The sequence below is a fragment of the Oncorhynchus gorbuscha genome, linkage group LG26 (assembly GCF_021184085.1).
Source record: "Oncorhynchus gorbuscha isolate QuinsamMale2020 ecotype Even-year linkage group LG26, OgorEven_v1.0, whole genome shotgun sequence".
NCBI classification, from domain to species: domain Eukaryota; kingdom Metazoa; phylum Chordata; class Actinopteri; order Salmoniformes; family Salmonidae; genus Oncorhynchus; species Oncorhynchus gorbuscha.
In genome coordinates, this window is record NC_060198.1 from 6,105,970 (window position 1) to 6,126,849 (window position 20,880).

The 20,880-nt window shown below is 46.6% G+C and overlaps 1 protein-coding gene across 1 annotated transcript in view; it reads left to right on the top strand.

Annotated features, from left to right (window-relative positions):
• The window catches only part of LOC124015860 (B-cell lymphoma/leukemia 11A-like), a 62,897-nt gene extending 46,647 nt beyond the window's left edge, over nt 1-16,250 (top strand). Inside the window, exon 3 of the mRNA XM_046331334.1 lies at nt 10,870-16,250. Coding sequence (XP_046187290.1) covers nt 10,870-12,851 — 1,982 coding nt within the window. The 3' untranslated portion in view covers nt 12,852-16,250. The remainder of the gene's footprint in view (nt 1-10,869) is intronic.
• The last annotated feature ends 4,630 nt before the right edge of the window (nt 16,251-20,880 follow it).

The window sequence follows — 20,880 nt, forward strand, 5'->3', positions numbered from 1 at the left end:
TGTCTCTAATGGTTCTAGTGGGTCAGAGAAACACAGTCCCAGTTCTGGCTGCTCCTATCATCTGTCTCTAATGGTTCTAGTGGGTCAGAGAAACACAGTCCCGGGCCTGGCTGCTCCTATCATCTGTCTCTAATGGTTCTAGTGGGTCAGAGAAACACAGTCCCGGGCCTGGCTGCTCCTATCATCTGTCTCTAATGGTTCTAGTGGGTCAGAGAAACACAGTCCCGGTTCTGGCTGCTCCTATCATCTGTCTCTAATGGTTCTAGTGGGTCAGAGAAACACAGTCCCAGTCCTGGCTGCTCCTATCATCTGTCTCTAATGGTTCTAGTGGGTCAGAGAAACACAGTCCAGGTTCTGGCTGCTCCTATCATCTGTCTCTAATGGTTCTAGTGGGTCAGAGAAACACAGTCCCGGTTCTGGCTGCTCCTATCATCTGTCTCTAATGGTTCTAGTGGGTCAGAGAAACACAGTCCCGGTTCTGGCTGCTCCTATCATCTGTCTCTAATGGTTCTAGTGGGTCAGAGAAACACAGTCCCGGTTCTGGCTGCTCCTATCATCTGTCTCTAATGGTTCTAGTGGGTCAGAGAAACACCGTCCCGGTTCGGCTGCTCCTATCATCTGTCTCTAATGGTTCTAGTGGGTCAGAGAAACACAGTCCAGGTTCTGGCTGCTCCTATCATCTGTCTCTAATGGTTCTAGTGGGTCAGAGAAACACTGTCCCGGTTCTGGCTGCTCCTATCATCTGTCTCTAATGGTTCTAGTGGATCAGAGAAACACTGTCCCGGTTCTGGCTGCTCCTATCATCTGTCTCTAATGGTTCTAGTGGATCAGAGAAACACAGTCCAGGTTCTGGCTGCTCCTATCATCTGTCTCTAATGGTTCTAGTGGATCAGAGAAACACTGTCCCGGTTCTGGCTGCTCCTATCATCTGTCTCTAATGGTTCTAGTGGGTCAGAGAAACACCGTCCAGGTTCTGGCTGCTCCTATCATCTGTCTCTAATGGTTCTAGTGGGTCAGAGAAACACAGTCCCGGGCCTGGCTGCTCCTATCATCTGTCTCTAATGGTTCTAGTGGATCAGAGAAACACAGTCCCGGTTCTGGCTGCTCCTATCATCTGTCTCTAATGGTTCTAGTGGGTCAGAGAAACACAGTCCCGGGCCTGGCTGCTCCTATCATCTGTCTCTAATGGTTCTAGTGTGTCAGAGAAACACAGTCCAGGTTCTGGCTGCTCCTATCATCTGTCTCTAATGGTTCTAGTGGATCAGAGAAACACAGTCCTGGTTCTGGCTGCTCCTATCATCTGTCTCTAATGGTTCTAGTGGGTCAGAGAAACACAGTCCCGGTTCTGGCTGCTCCTATCATCTGTCTCTAATGGTTCTAGTGGGTCAGAGAAACACCGTCCCGGTTCTGGCTGTTCCCCCTATCATCTGTCTCTAATGGTTCTAGTGGGTCAGAGAAACACAGTCCCGGGCCTGGCTGCTCCTATCATCTGTCTCTAATGGTTCTAGTGGATCAGAGAAACACAGTCCCGGTTCTGGCTGCTCCTATCATCTGTCTCTAATGGTTCTAGTGGGTCAGAGAAACACAGTCCCGGGCCTGGCTGCTCCTATCATCTGTCTCTAATGGTTCTAGTGTGTCAGAGAAACACAGTCCAGGTTCTGGCTGCTCCTATCATCTGTCTCTAATGGTTCTAGTGGATCAGAGAAACACAGTCCTGGTTCTGGCTGCTCCTATCATCTGTCTCTAATGGTTCTAGTGGGTCAGAGAAACACAGTCCCGGTTCTGGCTGCTCCTATCATCTGTCTCTAATGGTTCTAGTGGGTCAGAGAAACACCGTCCCGGTTCTGGCTGTTCCCCCTATCATCTGTCTCTAATGGTTCTAGTGGGTCAGAGAAACACAGTCCTGGTTCTGGCTGCTCCTATCATCTGTCTCTAATGGTTCTAGTGGATCAGAGAAACACAGTCCCGGGCCTGGCTGCTCCTATCATCTGTCTCTAATGGTTCTAGTGGATCAGAGAAACACAGTCCCGGTTCTGGCTGCTCCTATCATCTGTCTCTAATGGTTTTAGTGGGTCAGAGAAACACTGTCCTGGTTCTGGCTGCTCCTATCATCTGTCTCTAATGGTTCTAGTGGATCAGAGAAACACAGTCCCGGTTCTGGCTGCTCCTATCATCTGTCTCTAATGGTTCTAGTGGATCAGAGAAACACAGTCCCGGGCCTGGCTGCTCCTATCATCTGTCTCTAATGGTTTTAGTGGGTCAGAGAAACACAGTCCCGGTTCTGGCTGCTCCTATCATCTGTCTCTAATGGTTCTAGTGGATCAGAGAAACACAGTCCCTGTCCTGGCTGCTCCTATCATCTGTCTCTAATGGTTTTAGTGGGTCAGAGAAACACAGTCCCGGTTCTGGCTGCTCCTATCATCTGTCTCTAATGGTTCTAGTGGATCAGAGAAACACAGTCCCTGTCCTGGCTGCTCCTATCATCTGTCTCTAATGGTTTTAGTGGGTCAGAGAAACACAGTCCCGGTTCTGGCTGCTCCTATCATCTGTCTCTAATGGTTCTAGTGGATCAGAGAAACACAGTCCCGGGCCTGGCTGCTCCTATCATCTGTCTCTAATGGTTCTAGTGGGTCAGAGAAACACAGTCCCGGGCCTGGCTGCTCCTATCATCTGTCTCTAATGGTTCTAGTGGGTCAGAGAAACACAGTCCTGGTCCTGGCTGCTCCTATCATCTGTCTCTAATGGTTCTAGTGGGTCAGAGAAACACAGTCCCGGGCCTGGCTGCTCCTATCATCTGTCTCTAATGGTTCTAGTGGGTCAGAGAAACACAGTCCTGGTCCTGGCTGCTCCTATCATCTGTCTCTAATGGTTCTAGTGGGTCAGAGAAACACAGTCCCGGGCCTGGCTGCTCCTATCATCTGTCTCTAATGGTTCTAGTGGGTCAGAGAAACACCGTCCCAGTCCTGGCTGCTCCTATCATCTGTCTCTAATGGTTCTAGTGGGTCAGAGAAACACAGTCCCGGGCCTGGCTGCTCCTATCATCTGTCTCTAATGGTTCTAGTGGGTCAGAGAAACACAGTCCTGGTTCTGGCTGCTCCTATCATCTGTCTCTAATGGTTCTAGTGGGTCAGAGAAACACAGTCCAGGTTCTGGCTGCTCCTATCATCTGTCTCTAATGGTTCTAGTGGGTCAGAGAAACACAGTCCCGGTTCTGGCTGCTCCTATCATCTTTTATGACTGTGGAAAGGTAATAAGTATGAAAGTGATTTGAGAGTGGAACCAACACAGAACACATTTCTTACTGGCACAGTACACAGCTCGACAGAGCTAGAGCCCAAACCAAAGACCACCAGGCTTCACGTAGTCAGTTATCTCACAGTAAATCTCCCTTCATGCCAGCCAAGTTCTTTCTTTCTGTCTCGGTCTCTCTCTCTCTCTGACTCTTTTCTTTCCTTGTGATGTGTCTTGTCTGTCTTTTTCTGCTCGCTCTCTCTCTCTCTCTCTCTGACTCTTTTCTTTCCTTGTGATGTGTCTTGTCTGTCTTTTTCTGCTCGCTCTCTCTCTCGCTCTCTCTGACTCTTTTCTTTCCTTGTGATGTGTGTAGTCTGTCTTTTTCTGCTCGCTCTCTCTCTCTCTCTCTCTCTGACTCTTTTCTTTCCTTGTGATGTGTCTTGTCTGTCTTTTTCTGCTCGCTCTCTCTCTCGCTCTTGTTTTTCTTTCTCTCAGACTCTCTTCTTTCCTTTCCGTTTGATGTGTGTAGTCAGTGGGTTAGCAGTCTGACTGAACCTTGCTGTTGCCACACTAATGTCTGTTTTTCAAACCTGGAATCCCCGGACGGACTGTTTCTTAGAACACGGTTAGCTCTCCCCTTCTCTCTTCTCCCTCACTGTGTTTTCTCGTTGGTAAGCCGCATTTCCTGCATCAGGCCTTGTTTCAGAGCAAGTGTTGGTCAAACAGGCTCTTTGTTGGTGGCCAGTGGCTCAGTGCACCACAAAGTAGTCTGGCCTGGGACAAAGGCAACTGTGTGTGTGTGTGTGTGTGTGTGTGTGTGTGTGTGTGTGTGTGTGTGTGTGTGTGTGTGTGTGTGTGTGTGTGTGTGTGTGTGTGTGTGTGTGTGTGTGTGTGTGTGTGTGTGTGTGTGTGTGTGTGTGTGTGTGTGTGTGTGTGTGTGTGTGTGTGTGTGAGAGAGAGAGAGAGAGAGAGAGAGAGAGAGAGAGAGAGAGAGAGAGAGAGAGAGAGAGAGAGAGAGAGAGAGAGAGAGAGAGAGAGAGAGAGAGAGAGAGAGAGAGCAGGGCTGTGACCACTTGGAACACACAGCGTTGGGGTGAATACTGAAGGAGAGAGGGCAGACACACACACACACACACACACACACACACACACACACACACACACACACACACACACACACACACACACACACACACACACACACACACACACACACACACACACACACACACACACATGGGAAAGATAATGGCAGACTGGACCCCCCATCCTCCTCCATCACCAGTCTCTTGTCCATGAATCCACAAATGACATGAACAGACTCGTAGTCACATTTACACTTTCTATCACAGCACTCTGAAGAGGTGTCCATATCCTCCCTGATCACTCCTACCAACACCCAGAAACACTTAGGAATATTGGCAGGGACCGTTATTAGAATAATCACTCTTCAGGTGGAAGTCCAAAATGGCTGAGCTGACATACAGTGTTCTCCTGGCTGTCTCTCTCCTCCTCTGATGCCTTGCTAATCCTATAACAACATTCCTCCATTACCTCAATGACCGATATCTGTGAGAGCCAGTTGGGACGGTCGGGAGGAGGAGGGAGAGACTTAGCAGGGGTTGGTCAAGAACAAAACAGAACGGTGGAAAAGTCAAGTCCTCGCAGGAACAGTAGAAAGTTGGCTTGGGGACGGAGAGTTGTTACCGTGGCGTTGTGAACTTGTTACCTCAGGGTTCAAGGTCATTGTCGATTGTAGCCTACGGCTGTTGTTCGTGTGTCGCTGTGTTTGAGTGGTAGGGTTTCAGTTGGGGTGGAGGGGGTCTGGCTGATACTGACACTAGTGTAGGGGGGTGAGGGGTGAGGGGTTACGGGGGCGGAGGGTTGGGAGTAGGGGGTGTGGAGGTGCATATTGCAGCAGAGGAACAATGAGAGGGTCTGGATCTGCGTGTACTGCAGGCTGCAGTACCTCCCTAGACTAGACTGTTCATAATCATCCCATCACTATTGCTTTGTCTAGCCTGGCCTTGTCTCCTTCTGTCTGACTGGCTGAGACAGTATTGGAATACATGTGATCCTGCAGAATGGGCCATATGGGCAATATCTTGCTGTTTAACATGTCCTTTCCCATTTGTCCTTGTGCTCTTTGCATGGCTGCGGATCATATTCTCTGGTGATAGCAGTGCATTGTACAGAGGAAGACACTGTAATTAGCCCTCTTCTGCTTTGTGTTGCGAGGGGTTGAAATGTCCTTGGTAGGCTTGTTTTCCTCTTTTTCTGTTATTCCTCTTTTCGTTCATTCTTTCTCGCTCTCTCGCGCTCCATCTCTTCTATTCTCTATCTCTCTTTCTCTCTCCGTTTTTTTCCCTTTTATTCTTTCTCTCCCCCCCTCTCTCTATCTCCTCCTCTCCCCCCTATCTCCGTAATCCTTCTCCCCAGCCTTGGTTTCAGCCCAGTCTCTCCTCTCCTGGTCCTATTTCAAAGGGACCTCGACTTAGTTTTAGCTTTAGAGCTTCTAGAATCTGGAGACCGTTCGCTGAACGGGTTCTCTTCTTTTTCTTTCCATTGGAGACGAACATTAGAAGATAATTCCCCCAAGCTTCCCTTTTTATAATCTTCAAGGCCATCAAATTCCCTGTCAGGACGTGTTTCTCTGCTTCCTCGCACGCTGTCCTTCCCTTTGAGCCGGGATCATTAGAGAGGGATAGGGTGCGTGCCAAATGGCCCCTATGGGCCCTGGTCAATACTATATAGGGAATAGAGTTCCATTTGAGAAGCACCCATAGTCTAGTCAAGGCCAATTTAGATATCTTCTTTTTGTTGTTTAGTGTCTGCCGGACAGGCGGGTGGGAATGGGTACGTCACATTGGTCCGGCTCGGTGCCAATCAATATGACGAGGGCATCAATTATCCACCCTGTTCTGTGTTGTCGTCTCGTGAGCAGGGAGGTTTCAAACGTCATCTGGACCAGATGATTGCACAGCGAGAGACGGATGTTTCTGATGTATAGGCAAATGATTTAGGGGCCGGCCGTGTTGTGGAGCTCCGCTGTCCTTCACGACTGTCGTCTCAGGCAGCCATTACGAATGGCACCTTCACGCCTGGCACCTTCACGCCGTGCTACCCCACGCGTGTGCCTCGATCCTCCTCCGACAGATAGACAGGTGTAGGCCTCAGAGGAAGAGAAGGTGTATACCCCACGCGTGTGCCTCGATCCTCCTCCGACAGATAGACAGGTGTAGGCCTCAGAGGAAGAGAAGGTGTATACGCCACGTGAGCCGTTCTCCTCCTGCCTCGTCCTTTTCAACAACATCAGTTTCCCCACATAGGGAGACTGTAGGGTGGCACGTGTTGTCGGGAAAGGGTTGCAGATCACTGTAAAATCCAAGCAGAACAGGACCACAAAGCGTGGTTGTAAAGGAACGTTTTAAGAGTAATTTGGGTCTTTGGTTTCGTTCAGTAAAAAAACATGTTGGAAATACATAAGATGTAAATCAAATCAAATCAAATTTTACATAAGGTGTATAGGCTGCTATACCTCCACTCCATCAATATAATGACCCCCAAAAAACGCAGTGCATTTTTATATGTGAGTATATGTGGAAAGGCAGAACGTGGGCAAATTGCCTTTTTATGATGGAAAAAATCCATAGGAGGTCAGAGCCCCTTGCAGGTGGCAGCAATTAACTGTAATTTTTGCGGATTGTAATGATCCATAATTTGCCAGCCCCCCAGATCTCTTTTCAGTGGAAAAAAAGGTTCCGTGGAGCTGCCTTTGATTGGATGCACATTTCCCTGTTGCTTGCTGGCCTTTAAAGGCCCAACCCTTGATTCGAAAAACAACAAAACGGCAGCCCCACTCAGTTTGCTATAAAGCTGAGGGATGAATGGATCAATGGGTATAGCTGTATCATTGACAAGGGCCGTACATATCAAAGAGTGACTCTTTAAGTGGGATTGTCATGAGAGTGCCAGGGTGGCAGGGAGGCCGACACGTGAGAATCTGTTTTTCAACCGCATTCTTCTTCTCCTCCTTCAGGCTGCTCTAGCAGCGGGAGCCCAGCCTGCACAGTGTCCTCCTCACCCCTAGCCTCGACAGCCACAGTGGGGTACAGCAAGGCTGGGCTTCTGCCCCGTCCGCCATCTTAGCAACGGCTAATCTTTATAGCTGGCAGCACATTCTTGTTTTTGGTTAAGTGCCTGCCTGCCTGCCTGCCTGCCTGCCTGCCTGCCTGCCTGCCTGCCTGCCTGCCTGCCTGCCTGCCTGCCTGCCTGACAGATCAAACAAAACAAAAAAAGAAACAAAAGGAGAGAAGAAACGAAAGCAGAGATGAAGGAGAAGAGGCACATTTGAGGAGTGGTGTAGAGAATGTGCTACTTTGCATATCTCACTTCTCCTTTCTCTATTCTTCTTTTCTATTCACCTGAGAGGATTTCAAATCAAGCTGTAAACCATGAAACTATCCCAAATAGAATAATAATACATGAAACCACCCTCAAATCATTCCCTGGCTCTCTCCTTTTTTGTCACCGGCAAAGCACCCCCACACCATCACACCTCCTCCTCCATGCTTCACGGTGGGAACCACATGTGCGGAGATCATCCGTTCACCTACACAAAAATTCAAACATTTAGACTCGTCATACCAAGGGATCGATTTCAACCGGTCTAATGTTCATTGCTCGTGTTTCTTGGTTAAAGCAAGTCTCTTCTTCTTATTGGTGTCCTTTAGTAGTGGTTTCTTTTCAGCAATTCTACCGTGAAGGCCTGATTCACACAGTCTCCTCTGAACAGTTGATGTTGAGATGTGTCTGTTACTTGAACTCTGTGCAGCAGTTATTTGGGCTGGTAACTGTAATGAACTTATCCTCTGCAGCAGAGGTAACTCTGGGTCTTCCTTTCCTGTGGAGGTCCTCATGAGAGACAGTTTCATCATAGCGCTTGATGGTTTTTGCGACTGCACTTGAAGAACCTTTCTAAGTTCTTGAATTTTTCTGGATTCACTGACCTTCATGTCTTAAAGTAATGATGGACTGATGTTGCTCTTTGCTTATTTGAGCCGTTCTTGCCATAATATGGACTTGGTCTTTTACCAAATAGGGCTTTCTTCTGTATACCAACCCTACCTTGTCACAACACAACTGATTGTCTCAAACACGTTAAGAATGAAAGAAATTCCACAAATGAACTTTTAACACGGCACCCCTGTTAATTTAAATGCATTTCAGGTGACTACCTCAGCAAGCTGGTTGCTTTGAAGAATCTCAAATATGTCATATATTTTCAGTTGTTTAACACTTTTTTGGTGACTACATGATTCCATATGTGTTATTTCATAGTTTTGATGTCTTCACTATTATTCTACCATGTAGAAAATAGTAAAAATAAAGAAAAACCCTGGAATGAGTAAGTGTGTCCAAACTTTTGACTGGTACTATATATATATATATATATACAGTGAGAGGGAAAAGTATTTGATCCCCTGCTGATTTTGTATGTTTGCCCACTGACAAAGAAATGATCAGTCTATCATTTTAATGGTAGGTTTATTTGAACAGTGAGAGACAGAATAACAACAACAAAATCCAGAAAATGTCATAAATTGATTTGCATTTTAATGAGGGAAATAGGTATTTGACCCCTCTGCAAAACATGACTTCGTACTTGGTGGCAAAACCCTTGTTGGCAATCACAGAGGTCAGACGTTTCTTGTAGTTGGCCACCAGGTTTGTGCACACATCTCAGGAGGGATTTTGTCCCACTCCTCTTTGCAGATCTTCTCCAAGTCGTTAAGGTTTCGAGGCTGACGTTTGGCAACTCGAACCTTCACCTCCCTCCACAGATTTTCTATGGGATTAAGGTCTGGAGACTGGCTAGGCAACTCCAGGACCTTAATGTTCTTCTTCTTGAGCCACTCCTTTGTTGCCTTGGCCGTGGGTTTTGGGTCATTGTCATGCTGGAATACCTATCCACGACCCATTTTCAATGCCTTGGCTAAGGGAAGGAGGTTCTCACCCAAGATTTGACGGTACATGGCCCCGTCCATCGTCCCTTTCATGCTGTGAAGCTGTCCTGACCCCTTAGCAGAAAAACACCTCCAAAGCATAATATTTCCACCTCAATGTTTGGCGGTGGTGATGGTGTTCTTGGGGTCATAGGCAGCATTCCTCCTCCTCCAAACACGGCGAGTTGAGTTGATGCCAAAGAGCTCAATTTTGGTCTCATCTGACCACAACACTTTCACCCAGTTGTCCTCTGAATCATTCAGCTGTTCATTGGCAAACTTCAGACGGGCATGTATATGTGCTTTCTTGAGCAGGGGGACCTTGCGGGCGCTGTAGGATTTCAGTCCTTCACGGCGTAGTGTGTTACCAATTGTTGATGACTATCGTCCCAGCTGCCTTGAGATCGTTGACAAGATCTTCCTGTGTAGTTCTGGGCTGATTCCTCACTGTTCTCATGATCATTGCATCTCCACGAGGTGAGATCTTGCATGGAGCCCCAGGCCGAGGGAGATTGACAGTTCTTTTGTTTTTCTTCCATTTGCGAAAAATCGCACCAACTGTTGTCACCTTCTCACCAAGCTGCTTGGCGATGATCTTGTAGCCCATTCCAGCCTTGTGTAGGTCTACAATCTTGTCCCTGACATTCTTGGAGAGCTCTTTGGTCTTGGCCATGGTGGAGAGTTTGGAATCTGATTGATTGCTTCTGTGGACAGGTGTCTTTTATACAGGTAACAAGCTGAGATTAGTAGCACTCCCTTTAAGAGTGTGCTCTTAATCTCAGTTTGTTACCTGTATAAAAGACACCTGGGAGCCAGAAATCTTTCTGATTGAGAGGGGGTCAAATACTTATTTCCCTCATTAAAATGCAAATAAATGTATAACATTTTTGACATGCGTTTTTCTGGATTTTTGTTGTTGTTATTCTGTCTCTCACTGTTCAAATAAACCACCATTAAAATTATAGACGGATCATTTCTTTGTCAGTGGGCAAACATACAAAATCAGCAGGGGATCAAATACTTTTTTCCATCACTGTATATTTTCATAAAGTATTTCATTAACTTTTTTCCCCCTTACTAGCTCTGACTTTGCAGTTACCTACTCTATTTAGGAAAATGTACTTACTATGGCTGTGGGTGTCCCACCTATCTATCTTAAGATGAATGCACTAATTGTAAGTCGCTCTGGCTAATGGTATCTGCTAAATGACAGCATTAGATACATGTTCTACTTTAGCCCCTCTAATTCTCTAAACACATCTATGGAGGATGGTTGAGTGTGTTTAACGAGATTACAAACGCATTGTCAGGCAAATCTCAGGTCATCGTGCAAGGGCCATTGAAATTCAATTATTGTTTAAAATATTCCTAATTACCTCCTCGTCTGTGTAAATTGTATACACTGATTGAGATCTCGTTGCTGGTGTTGTTTAGATGGGCTGAGTAATTGAATGCATGTTTAAATCTCAGTGTATTAATTAAGCTGGTAAAAACTGAAGCTGAATTATTTATCAAAGACAATGGATATCTTTGTTGTCGAACTGAAATAGGAAGTGTTACGGTCTAGCAATCCTAGAGGTCCTCATTCTCTTTCAGTCAAGTAACCCTTCTTCTTTCTCTCTCCTATTCACAGACAAGGATGAGCCCAGTAGTTACACGTGTACGACCTGCAAGCATCCGTTCAGCAGTGCCTGGTTCCTGCTTCAGCACGCCCAGAACACCCACGGCTTCCGCATCTATCTGGAGAGCGAGCCAGGCAGCCCCCTCACCCCCAGGGTAGCCGCCCCGCCTGGGATGGGGGGTGACTGCACCTCTCAGCCCCCCCTCCACGGTGTCCACCTGGCCGATGGGAGCCCCTTCAGTCTGCTGAGATTGCCTGGGTCCGGGTCTGGCCGGGAAGGGGCCACCTCTGTCCCCCACGAGGGGCGCTACCCCCGGACGCCTCCTCTGTTTAGTCCACCTCCACGGCACCACCTGAGCCCAGAGAACCTGGCGCTGGCTACCCATCACCCGAGCACCTTCGACAGGGTGATGCGGCTCAACTCAGTGGTCCTGGACCCACCGCCCGCCATGGACTTCTCAAGGAGACTGCGGGAACTGGCGGGTAACCCCACGGGAGCCTCCCCACCCCTGTCGCCCAACAAGCCCATACAACGGCTGCTGCAGCCCTTCCAGCCGGGCTCCAAGCCCTCCTTCTCAGCCACGCCTCCCCTCTCCACCTCCCAGTCGCCCTCGTCCGGCTTCCGTTCCACCCCCAACCCGGCCCAGCCTACCACGCCGCTCAAGGCCAAGTCGTGCGAGTTCTGCGGGAAGACCTTCAAGTTCCAGAGCAACCTGATCGTGCACCGGCGCAGCCACACAGGAGAGAAGCCCTACAAATGCCACCTGTGCAACCACGCCTGCACCCAGGCCAGCAAGCTGAAGCGCCACATGAAGACGCACTCTCAGAAGAACTCCCTCAACACCAAGTCGGATGACGGCCTATCCACCGCCAGCTCACCCGACCCAGGCACCAGCGCCCTGGTGGGCAGCGCTACCAACGCCCTCAAGTCCGTGGTGGCCAAGTTCAAGAGTGAGAACAACGGGCTGCTTGAGAATGGTGAGGAGGAGGAAGAGGAAGAAGAGGAGGAGGAGGGAGATGAAGAGGAAGAGGGAGACGAGGAAGAAGAGGAGGAAGAGGAGGAAGAAGGAGAGGAGGTAGAGGAAGAGATGGAGACTGAGGAAGGTGAGAAGACCGATTATCATTTCAGCCTGCTGTTGGAAGGGGCCCGGCACCACCAGAACAGCCAGGCCCTCCACCCCCACTCCCATCCCCACAGACGGAGCACTCCCCGGGACGCCTGTGAAGAGGACTTGGCACTTGAGTCGGACCGGGCCGACAAGGTCTGTGGCACCACCCCAACGGCCAATGGCCTGGGTCCTCTCTCTAATGAGGCCCTGACCAGGAAGCTCCTGATGGGGAGCCCCGGGTCCCTCAGCACCATGACCAAGCGTATCAAGGTGGAGAAAGAACTGGATCCTCCCACGCCCACCATCCCCAACACAGATAACGTCTACTCCCAGTGGCTGGCCGGCTATGCCGCCTCCCGACAACTCAAGGACCCCTTACTCAGCTTTGGAGAGTACCCCACCAGACAATCGCCCTTCGCCACATCCTCTGAGCACTCCTCCGAGAACGGCAGCCTGCGCTACTCCACGCCTCCCGAGGAGACGGACGGCGGCTGCGGGGCCTCGGGCCACAGCGGGACGGGGAGTGGGGCCAGCACCCCCCACCTGTCAGGGAGCGGCGGGCGCCCCAGCTCCAAGGATGGCAGCCGGCGGAGCGACACGTGCGAGTACTGCGGCAAGATCTTCAAGAACTGCAGCAACCTGACAGTGCACCGGCGCAGCCACACGGGAGAGAGGCCCTACAAGTGTGACCTGTGCAGCTACGCCTGCGCCCAAAGCAGCAAGCTCACTCGCCACATGAAGACCCACGGCCAGATGGGCAAGGACGTTTATAAATGTGAAATCTGCCACATGCCTTTCAGTGTGTACAGCACTCTAGAGAAACACATGAAGAAGTGGCACAGCGATCAACCCATGCCAACCACCCTGGAAATTAAGACTGAGTAGGGGAGGCAGGGCAGCTCCCTGATTCGCTGAATCATGGCAAAAGCTGAGGAGACTGACAGGGGTTAGACACCAGTCAGAAGCCCGGTATCTTTGAAAAAGCTGATCCATATTTGGGGCAATACTATTGCATCGGACACAAAAACTTTTGAGCCTTTCTATTGTGCAATAATTGACATGTTTTGTACTTTTGTATCTGGACGGCATGCTCAGTGTGTTTTGGCTACTTAGATAAAATTGTCCTTCATTGGTTGGTTGGTTGTAATTGTGTTGCTGTTGGTTGGTACTTTTGATTTTAAAAAGAAAACGATAAGAGGAAGAAAACCCCCATGCTGCATATACGTACTGTTTTACATATCTTGTACAGTTTGGTGTTGGAAACATGGTGGGCAGTGTGAATGGTCTAACCCTGAACTACAAAAAGCAGGGACAAATTTTGGCTGATCTTTTAAAAATATTTTCTGTCCGTTCCTGGGTTGAAAATACCAATTGGGTTTGCCTAGGAAACTGTAGCCGCTTAGCAACATAACATTTTCTTTTAGAAGATATAGTGGTGGTCAATTTGAAATGAATAGTTATCGTTTGAAAAAGCAAAAAAAATGTGCCTTGGAATATTTGACCTGCATTAGTTAATCCTCCTTTTTGCTATAAGCTCGGAGATTCAGCTACAAATGATAGCTAGCGGACATGTGTTCAACGGGAAATAAACAGGTTCTTGCATCAAGCGCCTGTACAATATGACATCGTCCTCCGTGACCCAGCGAAACACAAGGAACCAGTTGAAACAAAAAATATATATTTCTGGTAAATCATTTTATCTGCCTGACTCATTGTATAATATACTTCAGATGCTCATTCTGTTTACTGGCATGCTAGCTACATGCTATTTGGGGATTATGTGGTGTTTATATAAAGGGTTTTATTTGTGTTTTGTTTGGTACCTTACATAGGGGTACTAAATGTAATAATGAGTTGTTATAATTCTGTAAACTTAAGCTCTTAATGTGTTGGAGTGTTTTGTTTTGAAATGAAAGGTTTTACAGTTTTTTGTAAGTAGCACAAAACTATGTTGTTGTCCTTGTTGCTGGGATCTTCGGTGAGTCGGCCATGACAGTGTGTTGCTGTGGCGGCTGGGCACCTGAAGACTTGTTTTTCTTAGTTCTGACATGTCAGGCTGATTTTGAAAAGGGGGTGGGGTTGAGGGCACGGAATGACCAGATTTGGATCAATTCATCATTTGTAAATGCATCATAAGCTTTTTAACAAGCTCTTATTTCTGTTTTTTCCCGCATGTCATATCAGATTTCCTAAAAGCTGAAATGTTGCCTCTTAAACTAATTGATATTTGGAAAGTCTAAAAAAATAATAATTTAAGAACAATTTTGAGAAGTGTGTTCAGTAAAACACATCCCCTGCTCAATTTTTTTACATCATTTGAATCTTTCACGTGGGTTTGTGCTCTTTGAGGTGACATGTTAGACCTCACCGCTGTTCTTTTGATTTGACAGACTTACATCAACCCCCCTTTCATAATGTTGTTGGTAAAGCACTTGTCACTCTGCCTTGGATCCTGTATCCGTCTCTCTAATCGGAGGTACAGTCGGTTGAGTATAAAATAATAAGAACTGGGACTTTTCCCAGGATGAAATATGTGCACTGTTCAATTTTCCCAGTTTACAGGTGGACACTGAAGGGAAATCTTTGCTCTAATGCAGACCGATTGATGTGGTGTCATTGCTTCATGCAGATAAGAGTGAAACGAGAAACCGTCGCCAGCCATTTTGTTTCCCAGGGGGCCTAGCAGTTTTTGGGGCCTCTGGGTAATACCGTATCAATGCAGGAACCGCCATACTCCCTCCTGCTTCAGAAAGAAAGAAAGAAACCTTGCTGCTCAAAAAGGGCAATATTTTTTTTTCCTACCACAAATTTTATAAAAATGAATAAATAAACTCTGTTTTTTAATGTAACACTTCAATATCTTTAGGGGAGACTTTATTTAAGATTGTTTTGATGATATTTTTGGGGTTTCTCGTTAAATCTTGATGGTTATGCTCAAGATTGTATCACTATATTATGAATACGAAACGAACATGACTCATCTTTTTGCCTTTTTGCTACACAGGTCTTCAGGTTAAACAACATTCTCATCGGCGAGAGATTTTAGGATTATATGTGAATATATAGAGAGAACTTAAAAAAACATAGGAAAATGCACACTCATGTTCCTATGCTAAAATACACATTTACGGTCTACTTGTTCCTGTATTTAGAATGGTATTTGAAATTAATGTTCACTTAGCGTAGGCACTTGTAGTATTTATGTTGACGCCTGTATTTTTAACTGTTCGCTTGTTCTCTTTAAAAGGTTCCAATGTACTCTTTTCAGTAGTTGAAGAAAAAAAATGCCCAACCAGCTGCCACCGTATATATTTTCTTAATTTGGCAGGATAATACTATTATAGTGTGAATAATTTGTACGCTTGAACAAAAATTAAGTATGTTTTTGAAAATTGAAACGTCGTGGCGTTCTATGGATAAGAGGAGCCATGTAATGGCTTTTCTCAAGCAGTACTGTCGGAATGTGCCAGAACATGGCAACACAGGGGGTTGTATATGTCTATTCTTTTTTATTTTTTATTTTTTTGAATATGTTTTTTTCCTCTCCTGTCATTTTATATGCAGTAACACAAGCTATTGTTGGGTTCTCGGTAGTGTCCGTTCCTCTCGACCGCCTGACCACATTCCAGTCACATCAATGAAGTAAGAACTATTCCAGTCATTATGCAGTCAATTGATTTAAAAAGGACATCAATCTGGAAATCAATTTAGCGGTTTTATTTGAAGTCTGTTTTTCATTGCTAAACAGTGCATGGTGCTTTATGTTTTTTTTTTTTGTTAAAGTGGTAAATCTCACGTGCAAAACATGTCTAATGAAAACAGAAATGATTGGGGTGGGAAAAGAAAAGCCTACTTGAGCTGGTACAGTAAAGTAGGCTACATGTTTTGTGTACATGACAATGCTACATTGGTACGTTTAGGGTTTCCAGACTTTTTTCCCCTGTCTGTTCTCAACGCTGATTATTCTGAACTGAACTTGAACTTGGCCTCCGACAGTGAACGTCCCTATTTATTATGACTATACACAACTTTGTTGAAAACAGAGTCACACACAGCAGGAATCAATACATTTTCTCTCTCTTGTTGAATATCTGATGTTTTTAACATGTATTTTTAATGACCAAATGTCATTGACCACACCACTCAGTTTCTGGGAATTCTACTCTCTTCTGTTGAGTTCTAGTTCGTTTGGAGATGCCACTCTTCTTTTCAACAACGGTTGACTGCGTTATTCTCTACACTCAGCCATTTTGTCTTGAAAAAAATGAAAAATAAAAAGTATTACATACATTTATGGAATTGTTGGTTGTTTACCTAAATAACTAAGGTATTTAGTTTGGGATGACACCCACACATGCAAACGTGCACACACGCACACACACACACACACACACACACACACACACACACACACACACACACACACACACACACACACACACACACACACACACACACACACACACACACACACACAGAAACACACACTTGCAGTTAATATACAAACTATGACACCTCTCATTGTCTTGAAATATCATCACCACCCATAGAGAGTTATCTATGTGTCTGTGTGTGAGTGTGTTTGTGTGTGTGTGTCTGTGTGTGTGTGTGTGTGTGTGTCTCTGTGTTTGTGTGTGTGTCTGCATGCGATAGTGTCTGCCAGGTGTGTTTGCCCGGCTGAACTTGAGTCGTCATCAGACGGGGTGGAAGTTCAACTCCCTTATCTCTGGTCTTGTCTGGTCATCTGGGTGTCTGCATTACATCTCCAACCTCTTCCCTCCCTCCCTCCCTCCCTCCCTCCCTCCCTCCCTCCCCCCCTCCCTCCCTCCCTCCCTCCCTCCCTCCTATATCTCAGTCCCTCCCTCCCTCTATATCCCTCCCTCCCTCCCTCCCTCTCGTCCTCCCCCTTCCTCTATATCTCAGTCCCGTCCTCCCCCTTCCTCTATATCTCAGTCCCGTCCTCCCCTTCCTCTATATCCTCCTCCCCTTCCTCTATATCTCAGTCCCGTCCTCCCTCTCCCTCTATATCTCCGTCCCGTCCTCCCCCTCCCTCTATATCTCAGTCCCTCCCTCCCGTCCTCCCCCCCCTTCTTCTATATCTCAGTCCCGTCCTCCCCCTTCTTCTATATCTCAGTCCCGTCCTCCCCCTTCCTCTATATCTCAGTCCTGTCCTCCCCCTTCCTCTATATCTCAGTCCCGTCCTCCCCTTCCTCTATATCTCAGTCCCGTCCTCCCCCTTCCTCTATATCTCAGTCCCGTCCTCCCCCTTCCTCTATATCTCAGTCCCGTCCTCCCCCTTCCTCTATATCTCAGTCCCGTCCTCCCCCTCCCTCTATCCTCTCAGTCCCGTCCTCCCCTTCCTCTATATCTCAGTCCCGTCCTCCCCCTTCCTCTATATCTCAGTCCCGTCCCTCCCCCTTCCTCTATATCTCAGTCCCGTCCTCCCCTCCTCTATATCTCAGTCCCGTCCTCCCCCTTCCTCTATATCTCAGTCCCGTCCTCCCCTTCCTCTATATCCCCTTCCTCTATATCTCAGTCCCGTCCTCCCCCTTCCTCTATATCTCAGTCCCGTCCTCCCCTTCCTCTATATCTCAGTCCCGTCCTCCCCCTCCCTCTATATCTCAGTCCCTCCCTCTTTTTCTCCCCCTCCCTCTATATCCCAGTCCCTCCCTCTCTTTCTTCTCCTCCCTCCCGTCCCCCTCTATATCCCCTTTCTCTATATCTCAGTCCCTCCCTCTCTTTCTCCCTCCCTCCTTTCCTCCCCCTCCCTCTATATCTCAGTCCCTCCCTCTCTTTCTCCCTCCCTCCCTTCCTTCCCCTCCCTCTATATCTCAGTCCCTCCCTCTCTTTCTCCCTTCCTCCCCCTCCCTCTATATCTCAGTCCCTCCCTCCCTCCCTTCCTCCCCCTGCCTCTATATCTCAGTCCCTCCCTCTATATCTCAGTCCCTCCCTCTCTTTCTCCCTACCACCCGCTCCTCCCCTCTACATTTCAGTCCCTCCCTCTCTCTCTTCCTAGGTCTCGTATACATTCATTATTTGACCTTGCTCCCTCCCTCGTCTCCTTTCTCCCTCCCTCATTTCCTCTCCTCTTTCTTTTCCAGGACTGGAGGGCTGACGTGACAGACTAATCGTTCTTCTGGTCCTAGCCCGAGCTGTTTGGCGAGCAGGGCCAGATCAAAGTCCACAGATAGAGGTTCCTGCTTTGGCGAGGTGTTGACAGTTAAGATGAAGCCGAGTTGTAGGGATGTGTGGGTGGGGGTAGTGGGGGGGGGGGGTGGACGAAGGTGCTGTGTGTGGGTGGGGGTAGTGGGAGGTGTGGATGAAGGTGCTGTGTGTGGGTGGGGGTAGTGGGTGGTGTGGAAGACGGTGCTGTGTGTGTGTGCGTGTCTGTGCATGTGTATGTGTGTGTGTGTGTTTGCTTAGGGAGGGTAGGGGAAGGATTTCCCTCTGTCTCCCATATACCAAGTTCAATGCCATGCCCCCACAAATCCCGCCACCAAATAATCCTTGCATAGCAGACATACTTTTCCCATAGCTCTCACTCTCTCTCTCTCTCTCTCGCTCTCTCATCCCCTCTCCACCCCTGTAGAAAGAAACATAAATCTAATAAAGACAACTGTCAACTTTCTTTATGTTGTGATGTTTTGAAAAGTTAGTAATGGAAAGCCAAGTTAATAGATTGTTTTTTAATTTGTAAAAATGGATTTGAAGAAATTAAATATGCTATTTCTGTTACTTTATTTTCAACCTTGCCTCCAGGCAAAACACAGATGCATCTATCTATCTATCTATCTATCTATCTATCTATCTATCTATCTATCTATCTATCTATCTATCTATCTATATCTATTCAATTCAATTCAAGGGCTTTATTGGCATGGGAATCATGTGTTAACATTGCCAAAGCAAGTGAGGTAGACAACATACAAAGTGAATATATAAAGATATCTATCTATCTATCTATCTATCCTAGTAGTGATCTCATAGCCTGAAAAGAAAAGATGAAAAACCGATTTTAAAATATATATATTTAAAAAAGATAGACTGATTTCAGCTGCAGACTGAAGAGGAGAGAAGTGTAGCGGGGGAGAGGAGAAGAAGAGAAGAGTGGGTTCTTGGAACAACATAAAAGACCTAATCACCCTGGACAGCTGACAGTGGGAGAGAGAGAGAGAGAGAGAGAGAGAGAGAGAGAGAGAGAGAGAGAGAGAGAGAGAGAGAGAGAGAGAGAGAGAGAGAGAGAGAGAGAGAGAGAGAGAACCTCACATAGTTGTCAGGATTGTCAGTAAGGTTGAAGGAGTGGAGAGGCCAGGAGAGCTCTGCCCAAACAAGAGCAGCGGTCTGGTGGAGCAAGAAAACAAAGTCTGTGTTTTGTCTACAGGCTACAACGCTCAGGGGCTGAAGGAGAGGGAGTGTTTGGTGTGCTCTCGCAAAACACACACACACACATACAGGGGCGCACACACAGGCACAGGCACAGGCACACAAACAGGAGAGTAGAAATGCAGACTTCTTTGATTAATGAAGGCACATAGAGTGCCTTCAGAATGTATTCATACCCCTTGACTTATTCCACGTTTTCTTGTGTTACAGCTGGAGTTAAAAGTGGATTACATTGATTTTTTTTCTTACCCATCTATACAAAAACATGTTTTTAGACATTTTAGAACTTTAAAGAAAAATTTAATACAGAAATATCTAATTTACTTAAGTATTCACACCCCTGAGCCAATACTTTGTAGAAGCACCTTTGGCAGTGATTACAACTGTCTTTCTATGTAAGTTTTTAAGCGCTTTCACACCTGGATTGTGCAACATTTGCTCATTATTATTTAAAAAATATTCAAGCTCTGTCAAATTGGCTGTTGATCATTGATAGACAACCATTCTCAGTGCTTGTCATAGATCTTCAAGTAGATTTAAGTCAAAACTGTAACTCGGCCACTCAGGAACATTCACCATCTTCACGGTAAGATTTGATAGTATAGATTTTGCCTTGTATTTTAGATTATTGTCCTGCTGAAAAGTGAATTCATCTCCCAGTGTCTGGTGGAAAGCTGACTGAACCAGGTTTTCCTCTTGGATTTTGCCTGTTCTTAGCTCCATTCTCTTTATTATTTATCCTGAAAAACACACCCGTTCTTAACGATAACAAGCATACCCATAACATGATGCAGCCACCACTATGCTTGAAAATATGGAGAGTGGTATTCAGTAATGAATTGTATTAGATTTGCACCAAACATAACATGTTGTATGCAAGACAAAAATTTAATTGCTTTGCCAAATTATTTTGCAGTATTACTTTAGTGCTTTGTTGCGAACAGGATGCATGTTTTGGAATATCTTTATTCTGTACAGGCTTCCTTCTTTTCACTCTATCAATTAGGTTAATAATGTGGAGCCCTTAAATTCTGTAACTGTTTTAAAGTTACCATTGGCCTCATTATGAAATCCCTGAGTAGTTTCCTTCCTCTCCAGCAACTGAGTTAGAAAGGACTTCTGTATCCATTACAAAGTGTAGTTAATAACTTCATCATGCTCAAAGGGATATTCGTTGTTGACTTTTTCGGAAAGCATAATTCCACATTGACATTATGGGGTATTGTCTGTAGGCCAGTGGTAAAGCAATCTCAATTTAATCCATTTTAAATTCAGGCTGTAACACAAAAAAAATGGAAAAAAAGTCAAGGGGTGTGAATACTTTCTGAAGGCACTGATAAGTGCACAATCAATCACACTTGCATACAGAACACAAACACACATACACACACACACACACATGCACCAACACATGCGCTCACACACACACGTGTGCACACAGTGTCTTGGGGAATGTGACCTTTTCCCGAAAACCTCCCTCTTTCCTGCCCTCCTCCTCTCCCTCTCTCCTTATGTGAAGATGGAAGGGGTT